At 32.5% G+C, this 14,853-nt stretch overlaps 1 protein-coding gene across 5 annotated transcripts in view; it reads left to right on the top strand.

The window, feature by feature from the left end:
* The window catches only part of AP3S1 (adaptor related protein complex 3 subunit sigma 1), a 64,841-nt gene extending 52,579 nt beyond the window's left edge, over window positions 1–12,262 (top strand). For 2 of the 5 annotated variants that reach the window (XM_036993723.2, XM_036993726.2), the window contains 3 exons: window positions 2,639–2,746; window positions 5,731–5,771; window positions 11,565–11,638. In XM_036993723.2, coding sequence (XP_036849618.1) covers window positions 2,639–2,746; window positions 5,731–5,766 — 144 coding nt within the window. In that variant the 3' untranslated portion in view covers window positions 5,767–5,771; window positions 11,565–11,638. Of the gene's footprint in view, window positions 1–2,638; window positions 2,747–5,730; window positions 5,772–10,271 lie in introns of all 5 variants that reach the window. The other 3 variants (XM_036993722.2, XM_036993724.2, XM_073221897.1) reach the window with 2 other exon arrangements.
* Window positions 12,263–14,853: the final 2,591 nt, after the last annotated feature.

Consider the following 14,853-nt stretch of genomic DNA (forward strand, 5'->3'; position numbering starts at 1 on the left):
TCTGTAGAGCTGAACTTTTAACCATTTGCTAATCTTGTGATTAAAATAATAAAATGAAATTTAGAAGTTATTTAGAAGTAGAATAAGCTGTGTGGTTGGGTAGGTAGGGCATACATGTATCTTTTAAAGCAAAAATACAATTAATGTGGTATTTGCTATTTTTAAATTATTTAATACCTGTATGAATTCGGAAAAGAAGGTAAAAGCTCATTGAACCTCTTATTTTAGGTGACCAGCAAGACAGTTTAGTAGATGAGTTCATTGCAATCATTTTGTGACCCTTTATTTTCATAAAAATTTGTTTTAAGTAAAATTTATAAAATAAAATACTGGAATATGTTAACCATATGAATTAGAGCTAAGCTAAAAGAGCTCTTATCATTCTCTTTCTCTCTCTCTTACTAAGTCTGCCAAAAATCTTACCAGTTCTTGGAACATGAATTTTTCTGTCACTGGACATGTCATAAATTTCTCCTCCTCATGTGACATATCTTACTTTGGACATCATAACCTTGATAATGTTGGAGTATCCTCCCAGTTAATAATTCTCATTCCCATACTGTTTAACTCCTTGAATTTCTACATAAAGTATAGTATCTCTTCACTGAGAATACAGTCTTTAGGTGTGTATTATCTTTATAATAAATGAGACTGTGTTTAAGGATTTAGCTCACAGAATATTTCATGTGAATTTTATGTTTCTAATCTGGATTTCTGACTTTGCTTTCATAGGAGTCATTTTTGCTTTGAGGAAAATTTATATTCTAGCCTTTATCTCTTAAATTGACATACATTCTTAGAATTTCTTGAGTATGACTCACATTTGCAGGCTGCTTATATTTTGATACCTCTAAACTTGTAGATGTTTCTGTAATGCTGAAATATATTGTTTCCACTGATACGCTGCTTGTGTTCTAAGATGTTTCTGGAAAGGCAGTAGTACAATATATATAGGGATGAAACCACGAGAAAGCCTGGCAAAGTGGGTGTTTGAAGTTGCTACACTTTTATCAGCATTACAAATTGTGCCTTTTCATGAGAATTTGTGATTTAAAAGACGAGGGGAAGTTGCACTGCTAAAGCAGAAGTTTTAATGCATCTTTGTCCACTAGCCTTGGCCTTTCTTAACACTTTTCCTGCACACAATATGTATTAGCTATTGTATAATTTCACCACTTAATCATCTTCTTGACCTTTAATTGAATTTTCACAGATTGTAACTAAAAATTAGTTCCCGGTATCAATTTCATTTATTACCTTTAACAGAGAAAGCAAGGAATTAATTGGATCACTCAGATTTAGGCTTGAATTGTTGGTTTGCTGGATATTAGCTTATATGTCTTGAGTAAGCTGGTTTATTCTCTCGGCTGTAACAAACTTAGTATGAAAATTAAATTAGATAGCCATAAGTGTAGCATCAAAATATAATTTTAATGAATGGTATTAGTAACAGAAAGGATGGCAGTAGAAGTGTTGAGATTTAGCACCTAAAACAGTTGTGGCTTCTGGTTTTGCTTTGTTTGGGAGGAAAAATAAATTCTGTAATTCTTTCTCCAAAGTTTGTATGTTAAATGTTTATCTTCCCAGCATGAAAATTAGTAAATAATGATATTTTTAAAATCATGAATACATTTGCATGAAATCTTATAAAGGGAATGAAAGTCAAATAATATAATTATATATTTAACAAAAAAGCTTTTGTTTGAAAAAGATAAAATTACTTAGTAATACTTATTAGGTACTGTGCTATGTATACACTTTCCATAAATTATTTAATTCTTAGTGTAACCCTATGGGGTGCCTATACTATTTCTATCTCTTGTTTTACTGATAAGGTAACAGGTCAGGTAACTGCTGAAGGGCATACAACTAATAAATGGTGGAGGCAGTATTTATATGGATCTAATTTCAGAGTCTCCACTCTTAAAGCCACCACATTTTAAAAAAATTATAACAAAGTATACTATTCTGTGAAACCAATTTCACCTTTGAATTTGTGATTTTTTGATCCAGTGAATACCTTATGAAAAAATACTTGGGTTGTATTTTCTTTTCTCTGATGGAAGATGCTGGTTTTAGTCACTGTAAGATATATTTGATGATACAAAAAAAATCAGAGTATTACATATGTAGATGGGTTTTGGGGTGAAAACATTATTAAAGTACCTACAATAAAAAGAAAATTGAACTTTTTTGCAGTTTAGAGCTTTGTAATGCCATATAGCTTCATTAAGTACCTTGAGAATAAAACAATACTTGTTGGCTAAGAGTCTGGTATACAAGGCCCTTGTAGATCATTTCTTTTTAGCATTAAACTTGATACAGTAATAATGGTAACTAATGTTCCTTGATCATTTACTTTGTCTTGGGCATTTCCATGGATGACCTCATTTAATCCTTTCAGCAGTGTTTGAAGGGGGTACTGTTATGTTTTACAGCCCATTAAACTAAGACTTAAAGAGGTTGTATACTCTCTGAGCTTTACAGTAGTGATGAAAGTGGATTATGAGCCCTCCAAATTATTTTTATTTTACAGCTCATACTTATAAAATTGACGCTGCACTATTTGAAGCAAAAACTACTGGAATCATGAAACCTTTTTGTTGTGAGTTTTCTTTGTATTATTTTTTTCTTTTAGGTTCATAATATTCTTGCAGAAATGGTGATGGGGGGAATGGTGTTGGAGACCAACATGAATGAGATTGTTACACAAATTGACGCACAAAATAAACTGGAGAAATCTGAGGTAAGAATGGAGAGTGCTCTAGTTAATGCAGGTAGTAAGCATGATCATGAAGTATGCATGATACGTAGCTTTCACTGTCCTAAAGTATCACCCTTTAGGTACATCTGGTAGGCCTATTCAGTTTTAAAAAATAAAATACATACATTTTAGTATGTTAAATGTTCTGTGACTGCTATCCACCAAATACTTCTGTGTATTCTCTCCACAGTTGTAACCACCTTAGATGATAAACACAATTCCAAATTCTTACTGCTTAGGAAAATAAGTATTTACTTGAATACTGAAATCAATATTTATTTTTTTAATCAAACTTTAGTCAGTAATTATCAAGGAAATTTTAGAACTGATCCTTTAAAGATACGTAAGTTTGATGTTACAAAACTATCTCTGGAAAAGGAAAGGAGAGGAAATGGAATTCTCATGAGGAAATACTGTTTTAAGTTATAATAGGTGCTTAGCAAGCCTGAGTGCATGTTGAGAAAAGGAATTGAGTGTTTGAATGTTTTAATTCTGGATCCTTCCCAAAGGTCAGTGACCAGTTAGCTAAGTCACATATTTATACGATACATGTATTAATGGCTTTTATTGCATTCTATAAAAGAAAGATTTGGTTAGTTATGCATGGCTACCTTTGTACTGTTTGGGTGAATGGGGATCAGCTAGCCCTCCTATAGAACTTCAGTACTTCTTACCTCAAGCACTAGGGTGAATGTTGGTAACAGGTGCTGTAGGTGAACCATTCAAATTCACACTAGTTGGGTTCTTAGTACTTTAGCAGAAGTTTAGAAAATGAAGATTCTTGATAACTCATTCAACACTGTACTTGTTTGAGGACACTCTTGCCTTTGGTGTTTATAATCCTAACCCAGAAGAGAAAAACTGATTATATTTATGATTTTTAGTCAAATTCAGTTGTTTGGTTGATTTGAAGTAAGTATTACTATATAAGAGCAAGATACTAAAAATAAGCTATCATTAGTTTAAAACAGGTGAGTTCTGAAGAATTTTTATCTTGCTACCACTTTAAGGTCTGAGTTTAATACAGTGCAACACAGACAGTGGATAAGTCTGAAATCTGAGGGTAAGAAACAGTTGAACCTTTATATGAAAACATTTCTTTTTTTAAATAGTTGTCCATTTTTCATTACCACGATTTACCATCCCTATTGGTTTCCCAAAGGAGAAACAGTTACTCTTAAGTAACTGTATATATTTTGGTGTCTATAGCCAGTTTTTAAAATGTTGCATTTTGAAAGGGGAAAACAGAAATTAGAGAAAATTTTAGGTTAAGGAAAAGCACTCAAAATATTTAATACAATAAAAGATTTACTATAAACTCTAAGCTATAGCTTTTAAAGTCTTAAAATAACTCAAAATTTATTTAATCTGCTAAACCTTGCTTTTACAAAACTGTGTGTATATAGATTTAAATTCCAAGGGGCAGACAGTGCTATGTCCACTTATATATTACAGTCTAAAATGAATGGATATGTGGTCATTTGTGAATTCTGTATAATCATCCAAAAAATAAATTGACCTCGTCTGGAATTTTCACATTTCTAAGTAAATTTAACACCTTTCAACTGGTGATATCATTTCTTTTTTTTTCTTTTTTGCCTTAGTTTGCTATTGACAAAAGTCATGAAGGACCTGTAATGATTGCATAATGAAATTTGCTTTTAGATTATTCAGTAAAACTTTGTTTGAAGAGGCAGTTTTACTTATCTGACCAATAAAATACAGAATTCACATCTTCGATGGAAATAGTTTTAAGAATACTACAACTTAAAAATCTTTTCACAGAAACAGTGCTATTTAAAATGGTTTTGAAAACTGATGAATACTTCTATTTTTCGTCCACTGATCATCTTTTAACATGTGTAATCAGTTGTTATCTGCTAATAAATTAAGTGTTTCTTTTTCTCCTTAACAAGAATGTTTTAAATCTGAGGACAAGCCACATTATATGTTAATCAAGTGTTTCTCTTAATGTGACGTCTGCTGCTATTTTAGTTATAAAATAGGAATTGAGTTCAAAGTGAGGTCATTTAGTTCTAATCATATTTTAAGAAATTGTGTTGACTTTGTCTAATTTTTTAGTAAATTTTATGTATTTTTAACTATGTTTGGAAGGCTACCAGCTTTATTCCAGACACACTGAAATATTGGAAGTTTTCATATGATTTTCATTTCCATGTTACTTAAACTGTTTATATCTACCCAATGTATGACTGCAGAATAATCCACAATTACTTGGGGACAAACTATAAACTTTTATTAATCTTATTCTTATCAAATTTTAGTTAAAATTTACTAAGTATGCAAAAACTTGCCAACAAAGATTTAATTAACTGAAGTCCAGAATATAATGATTGAAGAGTTGATTATTACATTTTAAAAATTAATTTAAGATATAATTAGAATACCATTTATCTCTTAAAAATAATTTGGTTTTATAATTAAGGTACATTTTAAAATACAACATGTATCTATGTAGGTGTCTTTACTTTGTCAGAAATGGAAGATTTTATTTTTGGCTTAAAGGTAGTATATTTCCAGTGAAAGTCAAAAGTGAGTCAATTTAATTCCCAGTATTTAGATAAGTAGAAGCAAAGGTCACCAAGATCTTTAAAGCAAGGAGAAGCAAAGATATGTTCTGAATGTATTTTCATCTATCCTGCTTTGATAGAAAAGTGGTTTCTATATCACTGGGACCTTCCTTGGGAAAGAAGGGTCAAGCTGGGGGGCTGGTGGGATTTGGGGAAAGTGTAAGAGGCACTCAGAATCTGCTGAGGAATAAAAGACTCCCTGGGGGTGGAGGTAGAGGGGTGGAGTTGGGGAGATTTGTTAACTTTTGTTTCTTTTGTGTTATTTTTAAGATGAATAAATGGGTCTGAAATTAGTCACTACTTTGTAAAAGTCAGTCCTCTTTTTTTCCTGAACATCCTGATCTTTTTAGCTCTTTCCATTCTTCTCTCTTACAGACCTTTATCTTTCAATCTCCCAGACAGGACAGGTAGACAAGGTATTGATGACTTTGAGAAAAATGTACTTTAACAAAGGGAAAGCAAAATGATGTCAAAGGCAATTAATTATTTAGGCCAGACTCAAAAATTCTTTGTGTTAATGAACCCATATAGTCCCTGTAGCCTATTTTCCATTCTAGTTTCTCCTTGTAGTTTCTTCATCTTTTATTGGACTTAGTATATTTTACTAGTATATCATTGATGTCATGTTTGTTCTGTTCTGTCTGCCTGCATTGTAAAAGGAAAGTTTAAATTTTGTGTTCTTTTTTTAAAACGTCATTTAATTGACAAATTACACTTGTAGAAATGACAATTTACTTTGTATGTAAAAATTTATTAGTTTATTTTGAGCATCATGTGGCAGAATAAATCTTAATTTAACTTTCACAGATATTTTTTTTTCTATCTTTCTAAGTTAGGATTCTAATATAAAATTGCCTGCTGGGTTTTGGAAGCTGTGAGTTTAAAAACCAAAAGCTCAACTTCTAAGAGTTTTGCATACAAACTGAGAAGCAGTAAAGGTGTAGAATAGTGACTGTTAAATAATAATTCCCCCCTACACACACCATAATGGTTTTCAGTTCCAAAGTCTTAACAGAATTGCTTTTACAATTTTGACTAACGGGGGCATATTAAAAGGGGCCAACAAAAAGTAAGGTCAGAAATCTTCTAAAATTAAATGCTCTAAAAAATGGAATTAAATATATTGACCCAAATAAAATGTATTTCAACTTGTAGCCTCCTGATATCCAAACATGTCCTACCTAAGAAGACTCAATAAAATACTGTAAACCTTGAGCATTTTTGCAAAGCTATTGGCAAATATTGGAAATATTTTTAATAGATGCCTACCTTTTCCAAACTAAATTTTCTTTGGTATTACCTATGCATTTTTTTCCACACCATAAGTTAACTGTGTGAATTACCTTTTTAAAATTTCTATGTAGATGGTGATGAACAACTTTTTTTTACAAAGCCATTTCAGGAAAAATGAAAATGTTTATAGGCCTCCATTTAAAAATTTCAAAGTGGAAATATTTTATTGAGTCGTGTGGAGGAATAAATATCTGTAAACTTAATAAGCTGGACTACCCACTTTACTAATTTAAAAAATGCCACTGAGAATTTGCATTGCTTTTTAGCCACTAAGTTATTACTCTCTGGATGTGTTTGAGGAGCCATGGGTGGCTTTTTTCTTAGATTGAGATCGTGAGCTGTATCCTTAAGCTGGGAGTACCACTTTTGGTCCCTGAATCTGTATTTCTTTATTTCTGGAATAGAGAATACATAGTGGTCTCATGCAATCTGTTGATCCAAATCCCTGCCAATTTCTGGGTTCTAGTCTTTAAATTATGTTAAACTGCTATTGTCTAACAAAGAACTATCAACCACTTGGATTTCTTAACTTACATCACTAGAACTAATAATTAGTGTTCTTTTTTAAAAAAAATTAAATAACTATGTTCAAAGAGCAGAGAATTTAAAAAGTGGCCCTAAGATACAGATGTTGGAAAGTCAGCTTATGAGTTGGTTCTTCCCCTCTACCCTGGCATACAGCTTCACTGTTCTTCCACAGAATTATGACGAGGATCCCTGAGGTCACTTGAAACAATCAAAACTAGGTATATTGAATCCATGAATGGCATTAGTCTGCTATGTTTATCTTACACAAGCCAAGTCCTGTGCTAGAAATTAAAACTATAACTGAAGGTTCTATAAAATGAGTATTAATTTGGAAGGTCTAAATACTTTTAAATATTTTAATTTTGATAAAAATTTTTGATAAAATGCCACAGTTCTTGTTCACTACAAGATTGTCGTATTTCTATTGTTTGTTTATATGCAGTATTAAAGCACTGCCTTTAAAGCAAAGAGTAAGCCTATTATAAATTCCCAGATTAAAAGTTATTCTGCCTTATATTCAGAAATTAAAATATTGACATTTTCTGTTTTGCTCAAAACATGCTTTCAGAATCTTCCATTATTTTGTTAATGATTTTGAGTCTGAAACCATTTAATACTGTGTTTATTAATGTTGGTGTTCTTTCACTTTGCTGTTAGGTCAGAATTATGAATGTGCATATAGCAACTTCCAGCAGGAAGAGTGGGTAAAAGTTTTAGTACAGACAAATTATTCCAACTACCATCTTATTATGCTATATTTCAAGCTGAAACAAATATTTAAGATGGTAGGATGGTATTGTACATCTTAGATGAAATAAAGATCTAGATTCTTTCCTTTCCCTTCAGGAAAGTTAACTGCTTATTGCATGAGGAAAAGAGAGCCTTTAGATTCTTTTAATCTCTTTTAGTAAGCTGCTTTTTCAGTTTTGCTTGCACATATTTTGTTTATTTTTGGGTCTGGCAATTTAAAAACAAAATAAAAAACAAATCATATCCATCCATTACTATCTTTGTGATTCAAGTGCTTGAAATTTCCGAGAGTATGTCTGTATAAGTCTTCTATCTGTTTGGCCTCATTTTGGTAACCTGCAGACTTCATTTTGTTTTCTTTCTCTTAATTCTGTTAATTTATTTAATCTCATGGGAGAGAAAACATGATCATTCTTTTATATACTGTACTTCATTCTTTCATCCAATTCATACTCTTAACTGCTTTGGATTCATATATTTTTTTTTGTTAGTGAACTTGCTGCAGTTTACCTGCCATGGTGGTGCTCAAGTATAATAACATAGATGGAAACAAGTTATTTCTCCAGTAGGGTTTCATTGTTTTTATTTCTGCTTTGTGTCAACTGTGTGATCTTAAATCTTTTAAGAACTATGTTATACTGTTCAAAAGATCTTATTTTTACATTTCACATTGTACATACTACTAAGTCAGGGGAGCCCAATTTCTGTAAATCTGAGTGTCAAAATTGTTAGTAAAATTTATCTTGTTGCTTTGAGCATGTCTTATGGGAAAAAGAAAATCTTACTAAGATGAAAATTACTTTACACTTCTGTGTTGGCAGACTGATCTCCTAATGGCAAGTTACATCTTTTACATTTTATTCTTAAAAAAAAAGTTTTAGACTTCACTTTCATGGGAGTCTGATAATGAAATCTATGCTATAGCAGTTCTGGGGTTGACTACCTGAGTAGTCTTTTTCTTTTTTAAGCCCTAAGGTTTTATAAATAAACATTGATAGCTCATTGAAGCATCTATTTGCTGATCAACAATCCTTATCATTTTTCCTTTACATTTTATATTCTGTAGAATCTAATTTCTTAAAATGCTAGTTTAATTAAAACCTAATTGAAATACGCTTTACAACTTTTTTATTTCCTACCATTTAAATTCATGACATACTACGCAAGAGTTTTGAACATGCTTGAGAAATAATTTGATTCTTTTAATTCATTTGCGTGTTCTGAATAGTTACCATCCTTTGCATGTCTATGGCTTGCTGCTTATGTTTAGAGGAATTGTAGTTTGTTGTACTTAGAAATTTATTTGTTTTACATAATAAGAATTTGGCACATATATGCTATTTAAATCAAATGCTATATTGACTTTATGTATTCTCATTAGCAGCCAACAGTCGACACCATCTTTGGTCGCAAAGAAACAACTAAATCTAATGAAATATAACAGGATGCATTTTTATCCTCATTTTCTTTAAGTTCAGTGTATTACTGAAAATAAGACTTCTTGACAAAGACATTTAATTAATAACAAAGAAATTATTTTTTACTATTTATAAATGTAAACCATACCACATAGCATCCAGTAAAACATACAATGTACCTTCTCTCTCTTTCTTAATAATGCAACTTTAATAGTTCATGTCTTTGAAAATATTTATATTCAGATATCAATACTTTTCTATAGTCTACTCAACATTTGTACCCTATATAGAAATTCCAAAGTAAAAATAGTGGCAAATTGATTTTTTAATTAAAAAATTACAAAGTCCTTCTACCTGGAAAATGATACTGATTCCAGGATGTCTGTAAATTTTGCTCCATTGGCTGTCAACATACTTCCTGGGAAAAGGAAAATAGCCTACGAGATGGTAAAGCTCTTTGAACTGGATTCTTCTGTGATTGTAAACCATTGTAAATTTTGGTAGCTAGACAGTGAACTTGAAAGGATCAAGTTAAAGACCCTTTTAAATATGGTTTGTGCTCCCTGGAACCCTAAATAATACTCATTTATTCATAATAATTCAACATTAGGGGAGCAGTGGGAGGGAAGGGTGGGTTACAACAAAAACTGCATTGCTTCAGGTAGGTATAAATATGGAGGTGAATCACATCTTTAGTTATATATCAGGAATAACTAACATCCATTAAATTACAAAAATTGAATACTCCAGCCCTGTCAGTCTTTAATTGGGTATGGGGTTTTTCATCCATATCACTCTTACCATTGCCTGTGTGGGCCGTATCTATTATTAATACCATTTGACTGATTTTTATATTATTTCCCATTCTGGCTTGATAATCCATGGCTTTTATTTCACTGCTTAACAATGTTTATATCCTTTATTCAGCAAGTAGTTTACACTGGCCTATTTTGTATCAGTCAAGATTTTTCTCAGGTAACAGCTTTATTATTTTATTTTATTTTTTTAGTTAACAAGAGGTAGGATTACATAAGAGAAGAAAAACTAAAATTACAAACAGAAACTTTAAAACGAGTGTGTCTGGTTACTCGGACATTGCATCGTACATGTAATCTAAGCAAAGTGGAAGATCTGTCTTTGTTACTTAGTTGTCTGCATTTGTACAGGACGATGTATGCCACTAAATTTAGATGTTTGTTGGCTTTATTATATAACCTGAATAAAAATTGATGAAATCTAATCGGTATACAATTAAACCTTAAAAATATGAAGACTATTGATGTAGCTATTTAATGAAAATTATATATATGCATTTTTCTTTTCTAAGCATTTTTTCTTTTAAAATTATTTCACAAATTATAAATTCTCCTACTAAGATGAAAGCCAAATACTGTACACTAATGGTACTGGAAATTTTAAAATTCATTTACTTATATATACTACCTTTTGCAAAATGCTATTCTTTGCATAAATTTGTATATTGTAAGTTGAATCTATGTTGTTGAATCTACTGTGTATGACAAAATATTTTTAATCATTATGCTTTTACTAATGCATTAAAGGGTTGGAATGGTCCTCTTGTAGTTGTATTTTTAAGCAGAACTGTTCTCTCTTTGTATTGAGGCTTTAGCTTAGAAGCCTAATTTTTTTTTAATGTTCTGGAACTTTCCTAGGAAAGTTAAGAGCCTCCATAATTTTTTTAAAATTTATTGTTTTGAAAGAGGGTTTAGCCCTAAGAAATTAAGCAGGCACGATCTATTACTTTCAGATCTATATTTCACAGTGTATATTGATAAAAAGTGCCATTTAAAAAACCCCAAATGCCCAAATCTATCAATTGTTACAAGAAATGTTTAATGGAGAAGCTAATGTAAAATATGCCCTATGCTTCTATCATACGCCAGTTAAACAAGATATAGGTGAGGATCTAGATTTGTCATTTGAATATTGTAATACATAAGCAGTACAGGTTAATTTGTACTTAAATCTTTACATTGTTGTCATTGCATGTATTCACTGTAATTTTTAATGTATCAGCTGTTTTCTCTTTATAGATTAGTATTTCAAAGTAACCATCCCATGCCAATTCAGACTACCATCTGGTCTCTAAACTTGTTAAATGAAAATGTTTTATTACTGTCTTCCATTTTTTTGTGTTTTTTTGATGAGCTACACCTGAGTTGTACATTTTCTTTTTCTTTTATTTGCTTCTGTATACAGGCTGGCTTAGCGGGAGCTCCAGCCCGTGCTGTATCAGCTGTAAAGAATATGAATCTTCCTGAGATCCCAAGAAATATTAACATTGGTGACATCAGTATAAAAGTGCCAAACCTGCCCTCTTTTAAGTAACAAATTAAAAAGGCCATTCCCAGGTAAAATCCAGGGGGAATAGTCATCTAAGTTTACCATGCAGTTGTTTACCAAAAATAGAGGAAGAGAGTCACAACTTTTGCTCTTGGATTTAAGTCAAGGTACTGTCAGAAGTTGTGTAAAATTAGTGTGGAAGTTTAGTGTTGCTTTTCTTGCTCAGTGATTTTGAAGAAATAGTGTGATTTTCTTTCTTTTTTAAACTGCATTCCTGTGCCCACCTAAGGCATGCCTCTCTGTATTGGCTACTAAAGTGTTTCAAAAAGTGTTTGGACATTTCTTTAAATTATTCACAACCCAAAATGTTGGTGTTTTGTATGGATCCACAAATGCAGCATTCCTTAATTCTTTGTTATTTGTCAGAATTGTTATTTCAGGAACCAAGTATGTATTGCATGAAAACATGACTTTTTTCTCTTAGTTTAAATAAACTCCAAGGTAACTGGACTTCTAAAGCACTTTTCTGTTTGCCTGGTATCTACTTTAGCAATAATTTTTTTACAACCCTCTGACTCAACAAAGTAAATAAAAGTATATTTTATCACTGTTAAGCAGCTGTTAATGTTGATTTATTTAATTTATACCTATGTTTTTAATATTCAGAAAGTCACTAAATTATTCAATATTCTTTCACAAGTCAGTAGTAGTGCATCTCATAAAGTATTAGGTAGGATGAGATCTGGATTGGGGGTGACAAATCTTTTTCTAAAATCTATATTGAGAAATTGCCAAGTCGATTCTATGCACACAGGCTTAAGCTTTGCATCTGATTCCTTCTTGCTCAGATAAGGAAAAATAACTTCAGCATATATTTATTTGCTTTTGAAACAAAACCCTTGAGGTTCCACTTCACTGGTCCACACCAAAGTCAAAGCTGAACTGTTTTCTTACGTCCTAACACTGTTGTATTCTGATTTCTCATAATGGTCCCACATTTTCTTATATGGTCATTTTTGTGAACCAGGAATGGGATCCTCTTAGACTGAGGTTTTCCTTACAATTCTAGTCCTCTCCCACAGATGTTCCTCAAAACATTTCCTTAGGTTTGTGGCATGTGTGAATTTTACCTCAAGAGCTCTGGGATGTAAAAAAGTCACTTTGTTTTTTATAAATAAAATTAATTTGACTCTAAGCCCCATCCAGTTGAGACAATGGGGAATTCAGTCTGTGATTACTGGGATTTCTACCATTTCAGAGATGTGTAAAAGCCCTAGAGGAAGGCTGTGCAAGGCAGAACGAACATCCAGGGAGGTCCCTGGCATTCAGTCATTTGACGGATATTGTGTAAGTGCCTGTTGTGCCAGGTGAGTAAGTCCTCGTCCTCATGGGGCTTTATGCAGTACCAGAGTGCCCGGCAATAGACCCTCCACCCCCTTTTCTCTTTTCCCTTTGTATTGGGGTGAAGTTAAAGGAAGAATAAGTTTGGCTTGATTAGGATGTTTCCAAATTAGGGAAACCTCTGAGTCACATCATACCTTAAGAAATTGTCAGAAGGGTCTCACCTCCCATTATATTCTAGTAAGAAAAAGAAAAGCCAGTAAAATGCAAATGACAAATATTGGCAAGTCATAGAAAACAGTCTCAATAAATATGTAGCTATGCTCAATATCACTAGTAGGGAATGAAGTTAAAATGACAGGTTTTATTTTCCTCTGTCATATTTGCAAAAAAATCAGAAGGGGTGACAACATCCAGTGCTTTAGAGAATGTGAGGAATGAGAACTGTCATATATTGCTTGTGGGACTGTAATTTACTATAACAGTTTTTAGAAAGAACATGCCGAATTCTGTGAAAAAAATTTAAATTATATATATATATATATATATATATATATATATATGTATATTACGCATACCCTGGGACCCTCTCTGGGGACTCTATATTCATATAGCATTCTTTATTATCTTTATATACAAAGGTATTTATTGCATCCATTATTATGTAAAGCAAAAAAATAATAAAGTGGAGATATTTTAAATGTCCACCAGTCAGGAAATGGTTGAATAAATTGTAGTTACTACCACAGTAGCTGTAATAGCAAAACACTGGAATGACCCAAATGTCCATTAGGAGATTGGTTGAAAAGCTAGGGTATATCCACATCGTGGAATCCTGTGAAACTATCAAAATGAGAAATATCTGGGTATATTGCTACTAACTGATCCCTAGAACATACTGATTAAGTGAAAAGCAAGGTGGAAAAAAGCATATATGGTGTATGTGTATTAGCAAGGTACTCCAAATATAAAACCAATCGGATGTGGGGGTGTGTGTACAGACCTTCCTTGATTTACAGTGGGGTTACATCCCAATAAACCCATCGTAAATTGAAAAATATTGCAAATTGAAAGTTCATTTAATCCACCTAACCAACTGAACATTATAACTTAGCCTTGCCTACCTAAAATATACTCAGAACACTTAATTAGTTGGACAAAATCACCTAATACAAAGCCTGTTTTATAATAAGTGTTGAATATATCATGTAATTTATCAAATCTTGTACTGGAAAAATGGAATGGTTGTATGGGTACAGAGTGGTTGTTAGGTGTATCAGTTGTTTACCCTCGTGATCACATGCCATACTGGGAACTGTGGCTCCCGGCTACTGCCCAACATCATGAGAGAGTATTAAACTGCATATCACTAGCCTGGGGAAAGATCCAAATTCAAAATTTGAAGTATGATTTTTACTGAATGCATATTGCTTTTGCACCAACGTAAAGTCAAAATAGTGTAAGTTGAACCATTGTAAATTGGGGACTGTCTTTATAACAAAATTAACATTTAAATTGGTAGACTGAGTAAAGCAGATTGCCCTCCATGATGTGGGTGGGCCTCATTGGATCAGTCGAAGGCCTGAATAGAATAAAAGGCCTGATCCTCATTCAAGTAAAAGAGAATCTCCTGCTTGACTGCCTTCGAACTGGGACATCAGCTTTCTCCTGCCTTCAGACTTGAACGGAAACACTGGCTTATCCTGGGTCTCAAGCTGGCCAGCCTCCAGATTGTAACTGCACCATTGGCTCTCCTGGGGCTCTGGCCTTCACTCTCAGACTGGAACTCCCCCTCAGGCACTTCTAGGTCTCCAAGTTGCTGACTCACGGTGGATCTTGGAACTTGTTAGCTTCCCTAATTGTG

This window comes from Manis javanica, chromosome 14 (genome assembly GCF_040802235.1).
Source record: "Manis javanica isolate MJ-LG chromosome 14, MJ_LKY, whole genome shotgun sequence".
Taxonomy (NCBI): Eukaryota; Metazoa; Chordata; class Mammalia; order Pholidota; family Manidae; genus Manis; species Manis javanica.